The 23,817-nt window shown below is 41.4% G+C and overlaps 1 protein-coding gene across 1 annotated transcript; it reads left to right on the forward strand.

Moving 5' to 3' along the window:
* Positions 1-530: 530 nt before the first annotated feature.
* On the forward strand, positions 531-23,325 carry MELK (maternal embryonic leucine zipper kinase). The gene is made up of 18 exons (XM_086770522.1): positions 531-651; positions 2,073-2,173; positions 2,464-2,549; positions 3,026-3,142; positions 3,675-3,818; positions 5,358-5,426; positions 6,558-6,650; positions 7,802-7,900; positions 10,963-11,031; positions 11,562-11,660; positions 12,648-12,734; positions 14,069-14,197; positions 16,015-16,161; positions 16,876-17,101; positions 18,843-18,936; positions 19,377-19,545; positions 21,685-21,788; positions 22,895-23,325. Exons 2-18 carry the CDS (start codon positions 2,110-2,112, stop codon positions 23,070-23,072), a joined length of 1,974 nt encoding a protein of 657 aa, XP_086626648.1. The 5' UTR covers positions 531-651; positions 2,073-2,109; the 3' UTR covers positions 23,073-23,325.
* The last annotated feature ends 492 nt before the right edge of the window (positions 23,326-23,817 follow it).

The following is a 23,817-nucleotide window of genomic DNA, read 5'->3' on the forward strand; positions in this document are numbered from 1 at the left end:
CATGCTGGGAGGGACAGTCTCCCGGCGCAGCGGGTCAGGCAGCCATCTTGTGTGTGGCGGCGGGCCCGGCCGCGCGGGTCCCACACCGGTCCCCGCCGGCTCTCGGAGGCGGTGGGCTTCCCCGATAGCGGCAAAGCCTGTTCCGCGCCTCGACCGGGACGGCAGCGGCCAAGGCTGCCCCGGTCGGCAGCAGGATGGCAGCGGGGACCCGCCCGCCACAGCACCACCTGCCCCCCCGCTCCGCCTCGACCTCCCTCCCGCCATGCACGGCGCGCCCCGCCTGTTCCGGGCGGGCGCTGGGCGGTGATTGGCCCCCGGGCCGGAAGCGGGCGGTGCGGCAGGGAGATTTGAACGGCAACGGCCGCGCCGGGAGGCGGCTGCGAGGCGGTGGGTGCTGCTGCTCCCTTCTCCCGGGCGGGCTGCGGCCGAGCGGGGCTGCGGCCGAGCGGGGCTGCGGCCGGCGCCGAGAAGCCGCCTCGCCCCCCGGTGCCGCCTCGGCGTCCTCGTGGTTGTCAGCCGTTGCCCTGTGGCGGGGGCAGCCGTCGCCCGCTGCCGCTGCCCAGCGCTAGCGAGGGCCCTGAACGGTGCTGGCCTGTTGTGCCCTCAGCCCGGGGGCGCTCAGCCGTGCTCCTCCAGTGAGCTTACTGCTAGGTGCGTAGGACTCGGCGTGGGGGGGAAGCAGGTCGCCTCTGTGCTGGTTTTGGCTGGGCAGAGCTAGTTTTCTTCATATTGCTAGTGTGGGGCTGTGTTTCGGGTTTGTGGTGAAAACTGCTGATGACACAGGGATATGTGGTTACTGCTGAGTGTGGTGCCTGCACAGAGTCAAGGCCTTTTCTGCTCCTCGCCCTGCCCCACCAGCGAGTGGGCTGGGGGTGCCCGAGGAGCTGGGAGGGGGCAGAGCCGGCACAGCTGACCCCCAACTGGCCAGAGGGATGTCCCGGGCCATACGGGGTCATGCTAAGCAATAAACCTGCAGGGGAGGTTGGTGGGGGCCACTGGGCATCAGTTGGTTGGTGGTGAGCAATTGTTTTAATTTGCATCACTTGGCTTTCTTGGGTTTTATTTTCCTCTCTCTTTGTTATTTTCATTGAGCCACAGAACGGTTCAAGCTGGAAGGGCCAGTTAAAGGCCAACCCCCTGCCAGGAGCAGGGACATCTCCAACGAGATCAGGTTGCTCAGAGCCCCGGCCAACCTGGCCAGGAACGTTTCCAGGGAGGGGGCATCCACCACCTCTCTGGGCAACCTGGGACAGTGCTCCACCACCCTCAGCATAAAAAATTTCTTCCTTATATCTAATCTAAATCTACCCTCTTATAGTTTGAAGCCATTACCCCTTCTCCTTTCACAGCAGGCCCTAGCAAAAGTTTCTCCCCGTCTTTCTTATCAGCCCCCTTTGGGCACTGGGAGCCGCTCTCAGCTCTCCTCGGAGCCTCCTCTTCTCCAGGCTGAACAGCCCCAGCTCTCCCAGCCTGGCCTCACAGCAGAGCTGCTCCAGCCCTTTCAGCATCTGCGTGACCTCCTCTGGACCCTCTCCAACAGCTCCACGTCCTTCTGCTGTTGGGGGCTCCAGAGCTGGACGCAGCGCTGCAGGGGGGTCTCACCAGAGCGGAGCAGAGGGGCAGAATCCCCTCCCTCGCCCTGCTGCCCACGCTGCTGGGGATGCAGCCCAGGATGCCATTGGCTTTCTGGGCTGCCAGCGCCCATTGCTGGCTCATGTTGAGTTTCTCGTCCACCAGCACCCCCAAGTCCCCCTCCTCAGGGCTGCTATCAATATTATTTTCTTTTTCATTATAGTTTATCATTATTATTATTACTATGTTTTATTTCAATTATTAAACTATTTTTATCTCAGCCCACGAGTCTTCTTACTTTTACCCTTTGAATTTTCCTCCCCTTATCCTGCTGTGGGGGAACAGATGGGTGAGCAAGCATCTGTGTGGTGCTTAGTTGCCAGCTGGAGTTAAAATCACAACAGTCGCCCATACTGGAGTTGGAGCAAATGTGTTTTCTCTTTCTGCAAGTCTACTCGGACTGGAAAAGCATGGACACTGGCTACACTTTCTCATTGCAGGTGCTGAGAAGAACTGCAGGTCCCTGTTCCTCTCAGAATGGGTGTAGGTGACTATGAGGAAATTCTCAAATACTATGAATTATGTGAAACAATTGGAACAGGTAGGCTTAATCTGGGTGTGCAAACAGGTGTGTGTGATTTGTCTAACCACTTTAGTAGTTACCTGAGCATAGACTAACTGTTACTGCAGAATCTGTAGGTCAGTGTTCAAGTGTGTGTTTTGGGGGGCAAAACTTGGAAAATATAATTGGAAGTTAGTAGGAGTGACCACTTCTTCCTCTAATGAAGACGTTGCACACTGTGCATGCTACGTACTCCACTGTAACTGAGATTATAGGCAAGAAAGCATGTCATCACACTGAGCTTTAACCACCTCTCTTTTTAATTCTAGGTGGGTTCGCAAAGGTAAAACTTGCGCGGCATCTTCTCACCGGTGAACAAGTCGCAATAAAAATCATGGACAAACTTGCTCTAGGGGTAAGCCAAAAGATACTTAAAACTTGTCAGCATCTTCTGCTGTTCTTGTGGGCTTCTGAAGAACAAAGGAGTACAACATGTCAGAATGCTGCCTGCTTGTCCTCTTGGCTGTTGACTGATGCTGTAGACTTGAAAGAATTTTAGAAGACCACAAATCTTGTATCCTCTTGTGGAGAGGGCAACATTGACTGATTGGAAAACTCAGGAATTTAAAGATTATTACCGCTGTTCAAACAGAATGCTGATGAGAATACTAGCTATTTTACATTTGCCTGTCTGGGCTTTGCTGATCAATGTGCCAGGGTTGTCGGGGAGTAACAGGAGAGCTGTTGCTGGGTTGAATTTGAGCAGTCGAATTGTATGCAGTCATATACATGCTGTGAAATTTTGTGTTGCATGGTAGTCTGTTGCTTGCTGTGATGTACAGGCTGTCCAAGTAATCAGCAATTTCATAGCTTGCTGTTGTGGTCTCTTAGGATGACTTGCCTCGTGTTAAAATAGAAATTGATGCCATGAAGAACTTAAGTCACCAGCATATTTGCCAGTTGTATCATGTGATAGAGACATCCAAGAAAATATTCATGGTCTTGGAGGTAAGCAGTGGTGTTTCTGCTGTTGTAAAGGTTCTTGCTTTTAGCCGTAGATGATAACAAAGGTCAAATGAAACAATTCTTAAAAAAAATTATCAGTTATGAGCGTGTTCAAGACACTTTAGTTTAAAAATGAAGCTAGTAGTATGCTGTGTTCTAGCTTCTTGTAAAAGCTGGTCTTTGCTGTTTACAATAAGTGAAAGAAGTTTAATTTCTACCTTGAGCTTCAGTTATTTTACAATGGCATCAGCAGGGTATGCAGGACCCTGGAACTCTGCATAGTTGTCACCTCCTGGGCAGTCGGTGTTGCCTGTGATGTATCCATTGCAACATGTCAGGCAAAAGTCAGACTTGTCGGCATGTTTGGTCTGCTGCAGTGCTGACCTAGGGCACACAGAGGCACGTGGGCGCTACTGCAGTAAAGCAGAGAGGGTGGAAGAGTGTCCTCTAGTTGCTGTCCAGTGCTCTTGTTGTTGTTGAGGCTTCACTACTGAATTCTAAACATACTTTCTCTCTTTTTCCTGTCTTCATGCAGTACTGTCCTGGAGGAGAGCTGTTTGATTACATAATCTCTAAGGATCGCCTCTCAGAAGAGGAAGCTCGTGTGTTTTTTCGACAGATTGTTTCAGCGATTGCTTATGTTCACAGCCAGGGATATGCCCACAGGGACCTCAAACCAGTAAGCCTGAATAGTAGTCAGATTTGCACAAAGAATAACGAACACCGACTTTTATTTCTCTATTAGGAGCCAGAGTAAGTTATGCCTTCTGCATTCTTTTGCGCTTAGAGGTCTTTAACATCCTGTGAAAGTGCATTATTTCTACTGGCTACTACATTCCTCAGCTGAGCTGGATGTGGCTGTGTTTGAGGAAGGAGCTTTCTCTGAATGAGCAGCAGAACAACATGCTCCAGATGGGAGTGGAGCAGAGGCGTGGATCTGACTTTGGATGTTGCTTAGGCATTTTTGTTTATTCCGTTTATTCCACCTTGAACCGGGAGAGTCTTTATGGTGCTAGTCTGTTGTGCAAACCATTCTGTTTTCAATCCCAGAGGAAGAAGGTACAACGATAGCTTAAAGTAGAGGCTAGACAGAGGGTGCAGGGAGAGATGCTTGCTACTGGACCATCCTGTGGCCTTGCTGTCATGGCAGAGTTTAAGCATTGGTTTAGGGAATGGAAGACTTGAGTCTATTTCTCCTTGAAGGGGTTAGAAATTTGCACTTCTAGAGGTGCTGACATCTTTCAGAAAATCAAATTCTTAGTCCACAAGTGTTTTCCTAGACAGCTCATGAAACCTTTGTCTCCAAAGAACTTCTCCCCAAACAAAGCATTGTGTACCTTTTGGAAGGAGTTGTCTTGTAGCTGCAGAGCTGATGGATTCACAGGATCATGTGATAACTTGGGTGGGAAGTGACTTCTAGAGGCTTCTGCTTGAACCTCCTGCTCTAAGCAGTGTCAGACCAAGCTCCTTGGAGCTTTATCCAATTACACCTTTGACCTCTCCTGAGAATGAGGCAGCACAGTCCCTCTGGGCAACCTGTTCAGCTCTTCACTGTCCTTAAGAGGTGAGAAGCTTTTCCTTAGTTCCAGTCTGAACATCTCTTGATGCCTGCTGTCTGTCATCTGACCGTGCACTGCTGTGAAAAGAGTAGCTCTGTCTTCATGCCCTCCTTGTAGGTACTAAAAGGCTGCCATGAGGTCTGCACTGAAACTTTCTTGTCTACAGGCTGAACGCGCGTCTTTCCCTCAGCCTCTCCTTCTGGAGCAAGCGCTCCAGCCCCTTGGGCAGACTGGTGGCCATCTGCTGAGCTTACTTCAGTTTGGTGTCTTTCCTGTGCTGGAGAGGACAGAAACTAGATGCACTGTTCTAGCTGTGCTGAGCAGAGGACTAGAGTAACTTCCCCCAGTCTACTACCTGTGCTCCTTTTCATACAGTCCATGATATTGCTGGCTACCTTTTGTGCCAGATCAGACTACTGCCTCACGTTCAGCTTGCTGTCTGTCAACACTGCCCTCCTCTGGCCCTTCTCAGCAGATAGGAACTATTATTCCCCATCTGGAATGTGGGATATATTCATTAGCAACTGATGGAAATCTCCAGAGGAGAGCTGCAGGTAAATTCTAGCTGCTAATGACAAGAAAAGAAAAGGTGAAAGAAAACATGATTCTTTCGATACTTAGGTTATAGAAACATTCGTTACCACTTTTTCTTTTACCAGGAAAATCTGCTGATTGATGAGGAACATAATTTGAAGCTGATAGACTTTGGACTTTGTGCAAAGCCAAAGGTAAGAGTACCAGTTGTTTTCAGAGTAAAGCTAAATCAACTATTGCACACACAAAAAATGCACGTTTGACTTCCGGGTGCAATGCAGAGACTTGCCCAAGGGCCCTGAATTCAAGCTGTTTGCATAGTTGTCATCCAATCACTAATTACTTGGCAGGACCTTAACTGTATGAGAGAGCAGTCAAGCGCTTGTTATGACCAGGCTGTTTGATCATTTTCTCTGCTTACACTTCGTCTTTTATCAATCTAAGGCAGAGATCATCTTGCATGTATAGCACCTGCTGTCACATGTAAAGGCCTGTAATATAAAGATAATGTTGCTGTACATTTTCCTCTAATAAGTTTCAATGATATGTATCTGTTTTCAAAAGATTTGTATGTTTGTGAAGATGGTATTGAATCATATACTTTATTCCAGTTACATGTACAAATCCTCTGGTTCCGTAAGCTTGTACTATGTTGCTTCCTGAGTTTAAAATGGGTTTCTAGGAGTCCTTTCTATTTATCAGCTTAACATGCGAGGTGGGTGCTGGTGAGAAACAATGTAATGGGAAGAAGGTCTTACTGATCCAAAGATGTTACTTGTCCTCAGATTGTTTTACTTGACTCAAGTTAGAGCATCTTGCAGGCAATCAGGACTATTAGACCATCGTCTCGGTGGTATAATGTCATCTTATTGTGATCTGCTTAGAACAATGCCCAGGCAAATTAATAACATGGTTTTAATAAGGAGGCATTTTTAGTGGTTCTTCATGAAGTTAATGCATTAAGTATAGGTATAAGTAACCAGCTAGCCTCACGCTCCGTAGCTCTTGGATCACTCCTTCCCGAGTTTCACGTCTCTTCTCTTCGCAGTCACAAAGGGAAGTATTCTTATCAGAGGAGGAGCTGCAGAAGACTGCTAGGATAATAGATGAATGAGCAGCTTGGGATCTGACTGTTTATAGGATACTCAGTCTTGAACAATTTTTGCCTAGTGAAGCCATATATTACACCAAAGCAAAATATGAGGTGAATGTAGATCCATAGCAGAGGAAAATGAAGCCGCCAAGGCCTCTAGTATGTCGTTGCTAGAAGACTGAAGCTGTGTTAAAGCCAATTCTTCTGTGTGACTGGTTTTCTCTGATTCTAGGGCGGCCTTGATTACCACCTGAACACATGCTGTGGAAGCCCAGCCTATGCAGCACCAGAGCTGATTCAGGGCAAGGCATATATTGGCTCAGAGGTACGTAGCACAGTTCTGGGTTAGGATTCCCCCTCACCCCCACCCTGTATTTAAAGGTGGTGGGGTTCAGATATGCTTGCTTGGTTTCTCTCTCAAATACCACTGGATAACACTGCCTAGGTAGTTCTCAGAAGCTGTGTGACTAGCCTCAGCAGTCACAGCCTGGAACAATAGCATGTAGTGCTCTTGGCCACAGATCATGTAGCTGGCTAGTTGGTCTCTGACTGATCCTTCGCTGTCTCGATTTGTTGCTCCATATTCTAGTGCCCTATGAAACTCCGTCCTTCTATTCCACATTCTTTCAAGCAGCAATTTGTTCTGCTCATTATCCAGCTCTTTTTGGAAATTTTTGTGCAGTCTCAGTATCTTGTATGCTTTACCAGGCCTGTCTTTAGCTTGAAATTTGTGTATGAAAATTTGCTTTTTGTACTGCGCAATATAATAAAATTTGAGAGAAGAAAAAAAATGTGGATTTTAGCCGATTTTGATTCCATGTCTAGAACATTAGCACCTGCTACTTGCCTTTGTCAGTCCAACCAAAATGCTGTAATTGCAATCCCCTCAGACTTCCTAAATGGCACTGCTATTTGATGGAGTCCATCTTTTTTCCTTTTACATATCTTTGTGCCACTGTCCTTGGCCTCTTAACTCCTGCTTTCTGTTTAGTTTTGTTTTCCATGAACTCCAGTGCTTTCCAAGCCTCACTTTTCTGTATGGTCTGAGTGGGAATTACAGTATGAGGCTTGTGGACCTTGTTGTGCCTATACAAACAGAGACGGAGCAGTAGAGCTTCTTTAAAGAAGGGCTTTAAAGTTGTGCTGACAGCTGTTGTACTCGGTAATATGTCACTATACAAAATCCCTTCTGATGTGTTTGATTAGATTTTTCCAGTGAAATCCTTGTAGATTGAAGGTAATGCAGCAATTCGGTGACCTAAGGAGAGGATATTGGTTTTACTAGTGCTTTAGTTTCAGTGAATTGAAAGTTGAATTTGAGTTGTGTCCTTTCACTTGGAATAGAAGAGTTCTATCCAGAATTAAGGAGCCTTCATGAGTTGTATGATGGCTTTGCCAAAGGGGGACAACATTACCTGCCTCTAAGCCATTTTAGCTAGCTCAGATTTATGAACTTCCACTTGCTTTTATTTTTAGGCAGATATTTGGAGCATGGGAGTACTACTGTATGCTCTGCTGTGTGGCTTTCTGCCCTTTGATGATGACAACGTCATGGCTGTCTACAGGAAGATAATGGTAGGTATTGATGAGGACAGAATACACTGGGAACAGACATTGCTAAACATTGAGGCGTTTGCTTTTCTGATAGCAGAACCTGTTGAGCTGTGCCTTGGGCAAAAAGGCCTATCTGCTGAATTTTGTTACAATTTGCTGCTTTTTCCTATCAACATTTTGTGGATTTGTTTCCATCTTTGATCAGCCTTTGTAGTAGTCTAGGTTGGTCCTGTAATATGATAGGAAACTGAGTTTCAGGAAAAGCATTTTCTTGCTGATGGGCTGGATTTTTGTATGTGAGCCTTTATCTGGCCTCTGGCTATATTGTATGGAAAAGAATTGCAAATATGCAGTTTGATTTCCCAAAAATAATGTTCTTGAATGTCAGCTATTCTCATGGCTAGGAAAAGCAGGATTCTACATCTGCTATTACGCTTTCCTCCTCCAAAATGAGGAGGAAATGTGAGACACCGTAATCAACAACAGAAGTTGAATAAATACTAAGTAACAGAATTGAGTAATTGGTTCTGTTTCCCTGTAAACTCCTCTTGATGCAGCTAATCAGCTGCTGTTCCACATCTCACACACCTCTACCAACCACTTCTAAGCTGCCATGAAGTTTATGTTGATAAAGCTTCCAGTAAGCAAGTGGGCTGGGGAGTAGCTGTGTTGGGTAAGGGCTTTGGCTTCCTGTGCCTCTTTCTCCTTCTCTCACCCAGAGTCTGATATGTCTAAAAAACCCCAAAAAACTCCTCAAGGGTGTTCAAGGACTACTCTGGTAGGAGATAACTAGGAGGTAACCTACACAGGGAGTGGTTTTGGGGTGCATAACAGTCAGAGCTCTATAAAGTGCAGGATTAGTTCATAAAATGGCATGGCTTTTTAGTCTGGGTTGGGAGTGGAGTTGAGAACCTTGGCAGAAGGTCTGTAGGAAGCTCAGTTTGAGTTGTAAAGAACTTAAGAAAAAAGGAAACAATGGCTAATAGATTCAAAGATATCATGTCAAGGTGCTGATATTCAGATGAGGCACAATTAAAATGATATGACTTTCCTACATTATAGAATATCTCGAGCTGGAAGGAACCCATAAGGATCATAGAGTCCAACTCCCTGCTCCTCACAGGGCTGCCTGAAACTAAACCATGTGACTTAAGAGCGTTGTCCAGATAATGTTAGCAAGCACTTGCAAATTCTGAGTAAAAATCTCCGTAAAGGGGAATAAACTTCCCCCGTCGGTCAGACTTGAGCTGTCTTTCCTCCTCTGGTTGTGCTGTGAACTGTGTTGTCTACCCATAAGGATAGTATACATTAAGAACTTGTCCATTTATAAGCGTGATTTTGTAGGATGACAGAAAATCATTTGTACTTGTCATTATGCCAAGATGCAGAACCTGGTAACTGCTGATGTGTTCATTCTCTTAAATGTGTGAACAGAGAGCTTAGATGTGGAATGGAGATCTTAAGCTCCTCAAAGATGATTTCTGCATACTTATAGGTGTCCAACCTGTACAGGAACCAGGAGCTGACTTGTTTAAACTGACAGAATGTTGGCCAGTGAAACTTCTTTAAGTGAGCTGAGATGACCAAGTTCTAAAATTTAGCCTGGGTGCAGTTGAAAACCAATAATGTGACAGGTGTTAAGATGCAGGCTTGCTATTTCCAATCTGAATTTGTTTTAATTTTATGTACTTGTGAACTGCAAACTGCTTGAAATGAGGACACTTACACACTGTTGTGGAATTTAATTTCACATATTATAGATCCTGAAATTTGTTGTAATTTCCACTCAGAACTATTGTTCCAAGTCAATGTAATAATCTGTTGCGTGAGTATAATTAGGATCCTATGACTTACATGCAATGTTTCTTTCCCTAGAGTGTTCCACATATCTTCATTTGGGAATACTTGAATAAATGTATTTACTTTTTGATTGAAAAATCAAGCATGTGACATAACTTCTGTAAAAAAACCTTATTTGTGGTGTGATCTTATGCATTTGGTAGCTACTGCAAGCTGTTTACCTTCCAGCATTGCCCTCAGTCAAGTAGATGCTAATTTTGTTCTGACTTGTCTCTTGGTCTGTAGCAATATATTAAAAGCAAGATGGAGATTACATGTATTGCTTGACTTGGTTTCAGAGTAAAGTTGTGTTGTGAAACAGCATAAAAACTATTTATAAATGGCTCATTAGTAGTGTCTGTAAAGATGTACCTTAAATTCTTTAACCTGTGATGTCAAAGCAATACAGTGTCTGCTTAGAAACATACGCTGCCTATAATACCAACTGTTTAGTTATTGCAGCATTTGTTTGTAGAGATAAAACTTCCGTGACAAATTGGTAGTTATGTTATTTCACAATGGCTGTTGACTGACTTTTTAAAAATTTTTTCTCCATTTTCATTGAGAAGTAACCCTTGCTAGTGGATTTGGTTTTGTTTTTAGCTATTGCTGTTGTACCTCCAATCTGAAAGCCATTTTCAATTTTCTTCTAATCAAGACTTTTATTTAAAATAAAAACCCCAGCAACTTATTTCATTGAAAGAAACACACCTGTTAGATCTGTAACCTTTTTCCGACTGCAATATGAGTAGAGATTGGAACTCTAGCATTAGATGTAACCTATTCAAAGAGAAGAACAGCTAAGTGTTGAGGATGGTTTATTTTTAATGTCTAAAAGTATTGGTTTCAATTAATATTCAAATTTCAAAGTGCTAACATCAGTCATTCTTGCCCCAACGTGTTTGCACTTCTAACACTTCAGTTATCAAGTTGATATGATGAAACAATGCAATAGAGAAGGAGCAGGTTAGCTGCAAAAGTGGATTGAGATGGAAATGTCACATAAGCTGAGTGGGTGAAAACTGCACCTGATAATGCAAACATAGAATTTTCCTTAGTAATACAGCTGGTTTTAGTGCTACCATTAAATGTATTCAAGTCGTTCTTAAAGAGAAGTTTGTGTGTGCCTGCTGTTGTTCTTCCTTTTTGACCAAATACAGATATCACTGTCATCCAAGTAATTTAGCAGGTCCTTTTGAGCTAGCTGTTCAAGGTTCATTCTAAATCCTTTTTTTTTTCTGCAGAGAGGAAAATACAGTACTCCAAAATGGCTCTCTCCTAGCAGTACACTGCTACTTAACCAAATGCTGCAGGTAAACGTATTGCTTCTGTTCAATAGGTCTACAAGGTACTATTGCATAGGTTAAAACATTGCAGTGATTAAATACTTAAGAAATATGTGATGTTTAAACAAGAAGTTTTATTCTTACAAAGTTTTGAAGTAAAGATTGATATTGCCTTCTGCTGAGAGGAATAATTTGGTACAGAAATAATTAAGCAAAGTTTATATGATTAAACAAATCTTTAGCCTGCATTTTATTGTTCCTTATTATGCTATATAAATAAAAGTCATTTTATAAATGAAGCTAAACATACTGAATATGCACTTTGGGCTACATCTAAACAATTTAGCCAATGCTATGTATTCCTGGAATGTTTATTGTGACTGTAGGTCCTATAACTGCTCTTCACAGCTCACCTGCTTGACCTTCCTTTTGGTGAAGCTATGAAAGTGTTGGTTTCCATTTGAACTCCTAACTATCCCAAAGTCCTGAGTAGAAGACACGCTGTTTCTTCAGTTGTCCATGTTTTAAGTATCATCTTCATTTTTATTTCCCGCTAGGTGGACCCAAAGAAGCGGATTACAGTTAAACATCTATTAAGTCACCCTTGGCTCATGCAAGGTTATTCTGATGCTGTTCAGTGGCAGAGTAAACACCCGGTAAGTATGCATGTCCGATGAATAGTAAGCCATTTAATGTAAGTTCTACTGGCTTACTACGTTGTCACTCCATTAGTCTCACGGAGTGTGAATACATTTCTCAAAAGATGAACTTCCAGATGACCATGGCTCCTTTCTGATTCTTCTTGCTGTCAAAGTGTTACTACTTTCTCTTGATTTCTCTTTAGGAGGAATTTCAAATGTGTTTTATTGTATTCTGCAGCTGATGCTTAATTTGCAAAATAACTGACTTCACGTCAAAGTGTGAAGTATTTTCACGTATGAATGAGGAGCTGATTCTCCAGACTGCTGGGTTGATACTTTAAGGTGTAAAACGCGAATGTTCTTGAGAGAATGTTAGACATGATTGTGGTTTATCTTTTATCTAGTCCTAGCTGTAAATTGCTAATTTGAATTAAAATTTTATCTTATTGAAAGTGTGTTAGTCCTGTCCCTCTGTCACCTGTTTTACTTCTGTGAGAGACGAAGGTAGTATGGAGATGAAAAAAAATAGATCTAGCTGTCAGCGTAACTGCGACGTTGCAGCATGTTGGCAGGCAATGCCTGCCTTTGGCCACTGGATGCCACTGTTTCTCTAGATAAAGAAGAGCTTTCCTGTGCTTGCATCATCAGTTCCAACTGGCTTTGGAAAAGATGTGTGTGTCTGATAGTTTTGAATATTTGAGGAGAGATGAAAGTGTAGCTTCCATTCTAGTAAAAAATCTGATCTGCTGTCAGGCTTTCTTTCTTTAATTCACATCCTCTCACGAAGGAGGGGCCAGACTGTGAAGTTGTTGAAGTTGTATAACTTTTTCAGTCTGTTCCCTGCAATATTTGGCTATGATACCAACTATTGAAAATACAGGGTCTAAAATCATGGTTATTTATTGACTCAGCCCTCTGGGTTTCACAACAATGTCACAGTCAGATATGGATTATGAGACAGTTTGAAAGCCTTAGACTTCAATATCAGTCATATTCTTGCAGCTGGGACGTCTTGATGAAGACTGCGTAACAGAGCTTTCTGTGTTTCATAAACAGAGCAAGGAGAGTATATTGGAGTTAATATCAGAGGTAAGAAGTATATATCAGTAATTTACACTAATTAAACACAGTAGTATGGTAAATAGACTTATTGTATTAACAGACTAATGCTCACTTATTCTCAAGTATGAAATTTTTAATATTTTCAGATTTAAGGAGCCCCTGCAGAAGTCTAGAATCTACCTGTAGCTTGTAACTACAGTGCTGAAGTTCAAATTTGTTTTTTTTTTCTTTTCCTCCTTTGATTGTGCTTGTGATGTTTCCTAAACCTTGCTGTTATTTCCTACCATGCTAAAATCCTTCTGAGTCTCTTAAAGTCAAAATAGGCTCATGGGAGCTCATAGTTGAGCAGCAGATGTCATTTACTGCGTTAACTCTTTTCTTTGAAATGGTTCAATAAGTAGGAGGGAAAAAAAAAGTAAAAAAAAATCATAGCATCAGCCAAACAGACTATAAAATGAACTTTTGGGAGTTCATTTTTTAAAAAAGTGAATATGTTTGTCATTTGAACTCAAGACACTAAAAGTGTTAGCAATGATAGTTCAAGCTGTAAAAGAAACTTAAAACATAACACATACTCCACCTGAATCTGAAAATTCTTCCTTGAAATTGATTTTTTTTTTTGCTTTTGTACATGGTAGCAGTGACATAGTTCTACACTTTGGAAAACCTGTTAAGTTTTCAACGTAACTGTAGTAGAAACAAACTTTTAGAATGTGTATGATACTTAAAATGGATTTGTGGAGTTAGTGCTACTCGTTCTTCAGTTATAGGAAATAATCTGAATAATCTGTCTACAAGGGGAAAAGTCCTTACAAATAAGTGTGGCATTTGCGTAGTCCTTTAGTGGAGGACTTCTAATCCCTTGTAACTACTTTAAACTAGTTGTACTATGCTGCAAACCTACTGAGTGTTGTACCCACATTCCTCACACAAGCAGAGTTGCTCAAAAATGTGCACGAAGTTGGTGCTGCTCATAGGGGAAGAATAGGGACAGACTTAATTTAAAAAATTGAGACTCTGATTGAAATATTGGCTAAACTGAATTAATAGCTTTGCCATTCGCTTCAGTAGATAGATTTTTTTTTTTTTTCTTTTCACCCCACTGTTAGCTTTCATGGTAGTGAGCGTACTGTGAACTAACTTGCAAAAAGCAGCAACCGTAATCTGTTTCTTGATCTCAGACACAGTGTGAACCACCTGATGTCTGAAACCACACTTAGGTGATCCAACAGTATGGATGCAGATCAGGTGGAAAAACTTGCAGAAACACATGCATTTTCAGAAGGCTGGGCTTCCTTTGTACTTAAAACGTTTCCAAAGAGGAGATTAAAATGCTCATTTTAAAATTTCCCCCCCCCTAGTGGAAATATGACCAAATGTCAGCAACGTATCTCTTGCTTCAATCCAAGAAGGCTCGTGGCAAGCGTGTTCGCTTAAGAGTGCCGTGTCTAACAGGGCATGCCAGTGCAACACAATCAGCAGGCCTTGAGGTGAGTTTTTGCATTCAACAGTACAACATTACAATGCTGCTCTGCGTTAACAAAGCTCTTCCTGGGAAGACAAACATTAACATGTTTTAGCAGGCTGGGCTGCTTCTGTGGGTTGTCATTACTGGAATAACTGTCTGGGAGGACATGGTGCGTTATGAGTACTGCGCACAATCTCCCCATGGCTCCTCATGGAAATGGACTAAAGTTGCCCATTGTCTGGCCTATGTGATCATTCCGGATTTTCCTCTCTGCCTAACTTCTTACTGCACTCTTTCATGTTTACCTGTAAAAATTTTTCTAACTTGGTAGTTGCATTTAACATGACTCAGTAAGGAAAGCTTTCTGAAACATCCTGACACATCATCTGGGCAGTCTACTTTGACACTGATGGTCAGAGCGGAGAGACCCATTCTTTCCTCATCTGTTTCTTTTTAGAACAGAGACAATTCAGTTTATTTTGAGTAAAGAAAACATATTGCTGACGTTTTTCCGATGAATGTGATTCTCATGCAGTTTTGTTTATCTTTGTATACTGATAACTTCTGTTCCTGTGGTTTGGTAGCAAAGTGCAAATAGGGCACTTCAGGACTTGTCTAAAGTTGCTAAATTGCTTGCAATATCTTATATAAAATGCAGCTATATGTCAGTGATACTCACCTATGTTTGACAAACTCAAAAGCATTCAGTAAAATCGCAGCCATTCCCCCTGGAACTGTAGACATCTGTGTAAAATCGTTAACTAGCTACTGAGTGTGCTATTCTCTGCATAGAGGCAAGCACTTGGAATAAATACTTTTTTATATATCTGATTCTGTTGGATGTAAATAATTTCAGTTCACTCATACAACTGCTTTGATACGCAGATGAGAATTAAGATTACCAGTGCTGCATAACAGATCATGATTCTTAAGTGTTGCTGAATATAGACAACGTGATTTCCTTGATCGTGGTGGGTTAATCTTCTACACTCAGATGATGGAGGTTCTCTGGATTCAGCAACACTGATGCTGTGAAGTTACTTCATCTCCAGTGGTGCCTTTGGTAAATTGATCTGGCTAATGCTACTATTTAATATATGCATTATGCCCTCACAGGTGTTTGTGAAAATCACATTTACACAACACAGCAATCCCTTAGTCCTTCTGCAGTGCTCAGAACACATTTAACTTACCTGCGTGTAGATACTGTGAGTGAATATCTACTGAATTTGCTGAAACACCCAACTACCAAAATTCTCTAGCTAGACCTGGTCTAATGTGAAGACAACCAAGCAAAGAGAACCTTTAACTTAGCCACTTTCTGAACTTGGTGGCACAAGCTTGTACACCTGAATGCTGTACACCTTGTACTTCTGAATGCTAGCTGAAGTTCTTGTCCAGATTCCATAATAATATATTTGGGATGTAATGTGTTTACTTTTATCCACCCCCCTTTCAGACTTTACTGCATTATTTTCTTGGGTTCTGTCCACCTTATTATTTGGCTTTTGACAAAAAGAGCTTGTGGTCCAAGTCTTGAAATCAAGAGCTGGTATTTTTCACGAGTTGCTTCTCTTCTCGGCACAGGTCATGAAAGATGGCTTGGTAATGGTGTTTTGAGAATAATTTCACATCTGCTTTTGATATAAATGACAAATCCACAGTGATAATACTGAAGTCATATTACAAAACTTAGGTCACTGGAATAGGAACCTCAATTAGCTGTAAACCATAATTAGGAACTTAACAAGAAATAAGATTCAGATTTTGATGACACTTTTCTGATGCAATCTTCTTTTTAATTGTGTAGTGGAATCTCAACTGAATCTTTCTTTTCAGTCTGAAAAAAATACGACATATGAAGATACACCAGACTGCAGTGAAGTGCCGCATGCATTTGGATCCATGGAATTTTCTGATACAGCTTCACTGTTTGAAGAATCTCCATTACAAGAATTTATTCTAAGTACTCCCAGAACAAAGCAGGTGTTTGAAGAATAAATACTAGTTCCTTACAAAAAAAAAGATACACTATTCTTAATCCAAAAAATCTTATTCTCATTGGGCATAAAACTTAATACACATTTAAATGTCTGGTGGAACCTGGCCAAGGGTAGTTACAAGCTGAGTAAAAAAATGTTTTAAATATTTAGCTGAAGATAAGTCGTGGCTTCCTCTAACTGTAGGTCATTATTCATCTGATGAGACCTTTGACGTTTGGTTTGCATAAAAACAGTATATGGGGAATAAGTAAATGAGGCAGTGAGGATTTGGAAACTGGTGGGAAAACAGTAAGGTAACACAAACAAGATCGCAGAGCTAGACTACAGCTGGACAAGTCTTTGAAGAAGTTTGGCCTGTGTGTATTGGACAAGAAAATCCAGTGGAACAATTGAGATTATTCAACTAAACCAAATTAAAATTCTTAACTGGGTTTAGACGAACTGGTGACGAATAGTCTTAAATGTGCCAGCTGAAGAATTTGGAAGAGCAGATAAAGAAATGGCAAATGACTTGATGTTTATTAGCAAGTTACAGAGGGAATCAGAAGTACCAAAGAGTTTTTAACTGTTTTGCTCAATAGGCAAGCATTGTGTGGTATTCTTAGGCTGCTTCAATTTTAGAACTTCCTTGTCTGTAACATTGCTGAATGTGATCAGAATACAGTAAAGGGTGTCTTTTTTGTTACATCTCTTGTAGCATTCAAGGCATGATGCACAACTGGATGATACGGAATTCATACTGTCAACGCCAGTGACAAGAAAAGTGGCATCAAAGAAGCATGAAAACAAAGAGAATCTTGATACAGAGTCAGCTTTAAGAAATGAAATGCCCTTTGCGCTTCCTGCTCCGAAGACTCCTTTTGCAAAGAGTCAGATTGAGACACAAGTACAAACCCTAACACTTCAGGCACCTGCCTTCAAAGGTACATTGAATGTAATTAATGAAATCTTAGAACATATGCATTGCTTAGGAATTGTTGTAAATTCAAATATGAACACAGTACTTGTGTATCCAACACATCTGTGTCTGGAAGACTTCATTGTTTTTGCCATACTCACCAGCCTGGTTCTTCTAGTATGTCTGGCAAGGTGCTGCAAGAGTTTTAACCGTGTATCAGGGCGTGTTGCTTCTGTGTTAATTACAGAAGTCTCTGCTCCTTAAAGTGTCGCACACGCGTGCCTTTTGGCACTGACATGGAGCCAAATGCTGTGTTCCTAAAACTCGCATCTGTTTCCAATTTTCCGTGAAGGTTAAAAGCACAATTTCCTCAAAACTCTGTTTTTTCTTTGTTGTTACCTTGAGTCAATGTAAAGGTATACTTCTAGTCAAGTCTGCTTTTATTGCTTCTTCTAAGAGATCTAACTTTTAGATTTCTCCTGGTAGCATATCAACACTTTCACAGTAACAGTCCAATGTGGCAGCAAAAATACTCTGTTAACAGTTTATAAATCTTAGTTATGTGATAGACCACACAAATCTGTCTAAACTACGTCAACTTCTCAGAATTACTAGAAATCTAATCCATTCTTATGAAAAGTTGATGGATCCTGTATGTACATTACCATTCCCTTCAACCATTAACACAAAACTTTTGGTGTTGATGCTGTAAATGCTAACTCTGTCCGTTAAATGTCAAGGACTCCCTACCACAGGAGACTCTTCTAGATGTTAAGGAACATTATTCAGAAACAGTAGGTCTTCGCAGGCTGATCCAAGTTATAAAGGATCTTGGACACGGTACTATACAATAACATCTTTTGTAAAAGGATTTAAGCAAGTGGACTAAGACTAATTGTTTATGTGATTGTGGTATTTGTCCTAAGATTGTATGTGGTAACTTGTGAAGTTTGACTTCTTAAGTTTAAAAAGCAAAAGTAGGTACTCTTTCTGAAATGAGAAGTGCGGAAACACCATTTCAGCTCATTTTAATTAAATATTTCTGAGGATTAAACAACTAAAAGCTGTTCTTTGTTTCATTTAAACATCTTTGATTCAGGAGAGGTAGTACTAATACTTTCTTAGAGATAGAAAAGTGGAAGTCTCCATTGGAAATTTTGAGATCATCATTGTCTGGGGCCAGGTGCAATTCTGTAGAGAGCTAAAGCTTCACACGTTGAAGCTGGGTTTAATTATAACAACTAATTTGACTCTTTCACTTGATGTTTGCTTCTGTGCATTCAAAACCACACTCTGCAGAACTCCGTCAGTGTGTGGGTAGCAGAAACTTTTAGGCTGTTATGTCGTGTGTATTATTAAACATGGCTGTGTAAACTCACACCCTTCATGTATGGGAAATGGCTTGATGAAGAATGCAACCCTTTGACACAGTGAATTGCTCAGTATTTATTCTGATTCCAGTGGCAGAGCAAGAGCGAAATTCTAATCCTCTTCCTTTCCAAGTTTCTAATATTGAACTGCATTGGTTGCTCTAAGGCTTGACTTGTAGAGCCCTGGGGAAATCAGTCACAGTTTTTCTTTGTAGAGTAGGGGTAGTATTGTTATTACATTAAAACTGTGTTTTATCATGCTGAAGATACAGACCTGAGATAGAAAATGGGTCTAGTTTTAGAAATAAATTACTATTAATGAGAAATCCTTGCTGAAGAAAAGAACATCCTTTATTGCAAAAACATATCTGCTTTGTCTTGAATGCTTTCTTTCAGAGAGCCAGTTCACTACAGTCACTCCAATTAAGAAACCCACAAACCCAACAAACACAGATGAATTCACAGCAACTGAGGTTCTTCCCGAAAGAAGGTAAATGTCCAGTTATTTCTGTACACTTCTGATTTAGAGCAGGACTACCTTAAGCCACGTACTGCCTAGGAAGCCTTGTTACAACAGGCTGTTATTTCCATTCTCTTGGTAAAAAGCTCCCTGAAACATCTTGCTATATTCACTAGAAAACACTGAAGGCAGAGAAAAGTTTTAAAACTGTAACTCAGTTGTCTTCAGAATATATACCTATTTTCTATAATGTAAGTTCCTCCTTGTTCCAGTTCCCCAGAGGGCTGCAGTGTTTATATACAACGCTGGGTTTAAATCTCAACTGACTTTCAATCAGAAACTCATAATACCCTACACGTGCTTTGGTTTTCTTAATTCTGTCAGGTCTGGTAATACTTTAGTGATGTACCTTAAATAACTGATTTCTAAACACTGAGGAAAAGTAGCTGATTGATTTGTTCATGCAACAGGTGTCATTCGGTGGAATTAGATCTCAACCTAGCTCATGTGGATAGCAGCCAAAAGAAAAGAAAAGCCAAAATATTTGGAAGTCTTGAAAGGGGCCTAGATAAAGTGATCACAATGCTTACGCCAAGCAAAAAGAAACGATCTGCTAGAGAGCGTCCAAGGAAACTTAAGGTATGGTTGCTGGAAAACTCTTAGATGAAAAGAAGTACAGTTATGGACACCATCCACTACCCTTACAAATGGTCTTGTGAAAACTTCTGTGATCTGACTTGCCTGCATTCTACAGTAAAGTGCAGTTGCTCTTACTGCATCTCTGTTAATGTGATAACACCCCAGTTACCACCAAGAGATGTCATATTAGTCTGGGCTCAGGCAAGTCACCAACAGTTCGAGGGAGGAATTTGACCACTGCTTTTTATATCTCACCGAAACCAAATGTGAGGGAAGGAGGATGATCTTAAAGGATCCCTATCTGAAAGTTTTTAGTCTGAACCCTTATCTGAAAATTGTTATTTGTATAGAGGTATTGCTAGCTGTCCCACTAAAAAAAAAAGATAATTTTGCTAACATTCCTGGCTTAGGTTTCTGTACTCTAAGAGTAATATGTCTGTTCCAAGATAGTCTTTAGGTGTCAAGAGAACCTGAGATTAAACTTAAAGCCTGAATAACTACACCCTGTGGAAGTATTTCTGACACTGTCAGTCAAATTTTGATTTTTAAAGTTTTGATGTCCCTGCATCTGAGCCAGTTGGCTACTTATGCTTCTTTAGCCATAGAAAAAGCAGTTCCTCAGATTGTGCAGTGCACTGAACACTTTAAAATTACATTAATTTGTACCTACCTAAGCTGACTCATGAGATGAATACTAGCTGCGTAGAATACACATCAGATGGTGTTGGCGTAATACCAGTGTAGTGAACAGGATTGTATACACTACTCAAAAGTAGCTAATACACTTCAAAATGTACACAAGGAGGAATTTATACTTGAATCTGTAGATGACATGTTTGGAAAACATGATTAACATGAAAGAGGCAAGGCTGTTACAGAGGCGTAAACAGTTCCATAGCAATAGGAGATGTGTGCCTTCAGCTGACCGGCTCCTGGAGCTCGGCTATTGGGACACCTACTGTACTGTGAGAACTGTCTATCTGTAAAAGGACCGCTTTGTGTTTTGCAGCCTGTGTAAGTGGAATTCAGCTACTGTATTCCAGTTGGAAGCTTTTCCAGGAGGCACTTGTCAGAGGCAAGGTGACAGTCTTACCAGTTCAGGACTTTATGTTGGGCTACAAACCTGACCAGCTCATCGTACAGGAGTCCAGATTGTGCAAATAATTCAGAAACCTGAGCAACTGGGAACAAAAGCTAGATATTCTGTCTCTAAAAGCTTTTATCCTTCTGCATCAGTTTCCCTTGTTCATAGTATGTGCAAAATTACTGATGCATGTCTCAGGACACTACAGTACAATAGGGGAAGATAACACTGCAAAATAAAAAGTTTTACAGAAGTTATGGCAGTGAGTTGCTTATGTTTTAGGCTGAATAAGAACTGTAAGAACCAGCATCTTTTGCTCTGACTTTGCATCCTCCATCTACATTCATTTCTCAAGCTATTCTACGACCTTGTCTTTTCTTACCTGCTCCTGTGACTTCAGAAGCTCCTTTGTGGCATATTATATTGGCATATGTTTCTGTTATTACATAGGGTGTCTGAAAGTTGTTCAAGAAGTCATTTATTGAACAGGTCCGTTATATGAAGTATTAGATGTGATATAAAACCCCTATAACAGTAAACTGATGAATAGCAGGTTACCTTTTTTCTTTAAACACGCTGGTGCTTTAGCACTAGGAAAGCTGCATGGCTCCAGACCTGTTTCTTGGTATCAGAAGTGCTCAGTCCCAGCTGGGCAGCACTTCACAGCCGTCTCCCGGTGTGGAGTGTGCAGTAAGGTGCTCTAAGCACTGTCGTGTGACTGACTTCCGTAGTGCTCTGCAGGAATCATCTCTGGCTATGTACAAGAATTCTGATAGCTTCTGTGCTGCCCTGGCCCGTCACCTCTCCTTCAGATTTTATGATGGATTATAGTTCGTATGTGCTTTCATATTAATTGTCCAGCAGTTGTTGTTGTTTAGTGTTCCTGTTGCTACTACAATGTCTTAGTTACGATAACATTGGGAAGTTGAAGCATTTGTCACAATGGTTAGCTGTTCCAAAGCTTGCTTTATAAAAACTCTTCATAATGTCTTCAGTTTTAGGAGAGATTTTTTTCCCTTGATTCTTTTTTTTTTTAATGAGTTGACTACTTTTAGGCACACTATAATGTTACCACCACTCAACTACTGAATCCAGACCAGCTGCTGAATGAAATAATCACTGTTCTTTCAAAGAAGCATGTGGAATTTGTTCAGAAGGGGTAAGTGTAAAATATGGTGACTTCAACCTGTCTTTGTCTAAATAGACAGTACTCTAGTCAGTCTTTGATAAAGCAAAGTATTTAAACTTACTTTCTCAGCCCCACATTGTAAAATACAATAATTTTATAGGAAGTGTACAGAGCGCTAAATGTGTACAATAATTTTCTACACAATGCAAAACAATGTTAAGTGAGCTCTAACAGAGCTCTGGCTGACAGGTATGAACCAATAGTACTGAAGTAGCTCTTAGACGAAATTCGCATCAGCCTCTATCTCTTGTGAAGCTGTAAATACAAAATTGTTGGGGTATAGTCACGTGACTGAATCAGACAGTTTGGGGAGATCATGTGGATACCTTTTAACCCTCATTCTTAGCAGTTAAGACATTAGCATTTAGCCAGGAGATCAGTAGTTTTAAAAGCTGCACAGAATCCACACGCTGATTTGCAGTTGGTACTGACTGACTAGACTAAGGTCCTGAGAGTAGGACTGGTTCTTAGTTCTGATCCAGGCTTAATGACTGTTTCCTAATTTCCCAATCCATGAAGGAAATGTTGGTGCCCATGAATATGTATTTCCTAAAGTTCTTAAATATTTAAATGACAAGCATTGTAGAATTTCAGAATATACTTCAACCTTGGATGCATTTCCATGCTCCAAGTCTGTAACGATACTGCATTGTGCAGAAGTACTTTCTCCTGTTGTAATAATTTAAACTTCACATTCAGTTTTTCCACTTTTCACACCAGCTGAGCTGTAGCCAGCCTCTCAGCAGTGGTATCCCTGCAGAGAGGAGAGCGGTCTTGTCTGTGAAAAATGTGGCAGCATCTCCAACCTTCCAGCTGTGAATGAGGATCTGTGGCTAACTGCAGTTCCTGTGGCTGCGTAGGACGTTGGTTCTACGTGTTGGTACTTGGCCATAGCGATAGTCATCTGGGACTAGCACACGCAAAGCTCTCCGTTCACGTTGTTCTAGGTTGTTTCCCAGTGTTCTGAGTAGCAATGGCATGACTTCTGTAAAGTGCTTCTATTAACTCGAAGCTGCATTGCAAAATACAAGTTAAACAGTTCAATGATTATGCTGCTTCCACTTTGTTTTGTGCAGTTACACACTGAAATGTCAAACCCGGTCAGATTTTGGCAAAGTAACGATGGCGTTTGAGTTAGAAGTGTGTCTGCTCAGTAAACCTGAAGTGGTGGGTATCCGGCGGCAACGACTTAAAGGTGATGCCTGGGTCTACAAGAGACTGATGGAAGACATCTTATCTAGCTGCCACATGTGACTCGCTGATGCACAAAGCAGTTTGTGTTGAGAAAGCAGCAGGTTTTTTACTGAGACTTTAATCATAATATCTTATAAAGGTCTGTTCAGAAAAGTATTGTTTGTCGCATTCACAGCTGTATTTGACAAATCTGTCGTCTTTCTTGGGTTTTTAACCATCCCTCTTTGTACATATGCCTTCTGTATGTTTCCTTTACTGTAAGTTTTTAACAACTGTTCTGCAACTTCTGAAATAAAATTCTGTAAGCTGTTTCCCCTCTTGCATGTTTTTCCTGTATATGGGTTCAAAATGTATTGGTGTTTGTATGCTGAAGCTTATTCTGGTATGTCTTCAGTGACAAGTACATGTGGTGCAGAAATAGTCATTTGCATAATTCTCTTCTTGTCTCTGCTTAAGTAGGATTTATTGAGATCATTAACGAAGTCACAGCTGTGCTTCCCAGAGTTACACTACATGCTCAATGTTGTACAAAATAGGGCTGTCTTCAATAAATGTGAAGTCAGGAGTGCTAGGATTTAAACTATGATCCCACATAAACCATTCCTCTATCTGTTACTGAGCCTCAGTGATGCTTAACATGTGTCTGTGCTTTCTGATGCTCTTGTGTTAAGTGATCGTCAGAATGGAACAATAGCACCTTTGAATTACTGCGGGTGGAGAAGCCGTGTGTAACCCCGACTGTCTACGAGGACTGACACCTTTACAGTACTGGCTGCAGAACTTGAGCGCTAGAAATAACACTTGA

This window comes from Chlamydotis macqueenii, chromosome Z (assembly GCF_036417535.1).
Source record: "Chlamydotis macqueenii isolate bChlMac1 chromosome Z, bChlMac1.mat, whole genome shotgun sequence".
In the NCBI taxonomy this organism is placed as follows: domain Eukaryota; kingdom Metazoa; phylum Chordata; class Aves; order Otidiformes; family Otididae; genus Chlamydotis; species Chlamydotis macqueenii.

Bases quoted from the DNA above. Each gene is read 5' to 3' on its own strand.
- MELK (XM_086770522.1), top strand. From the start codon at position 2,110: ATGGGTGTAGGTGACTATGAGGAAATTCTCAAATACTATGAATTATGT. The intron at 11,661-12,647 runs GTAAGTATGCAT...ATATTCTTGCAG, and splicing joins AGTGGCAGAGTAAACACCCG to CTGGGACGTCTTGATGAAGA. The intron at 12,735-14,068 runs GTAAGAAGTATA...CCCCCCCCCTAG, and splicing joins TATTGGAGTTAATATCAGAG to TGGAAATATGACCAAATGTC.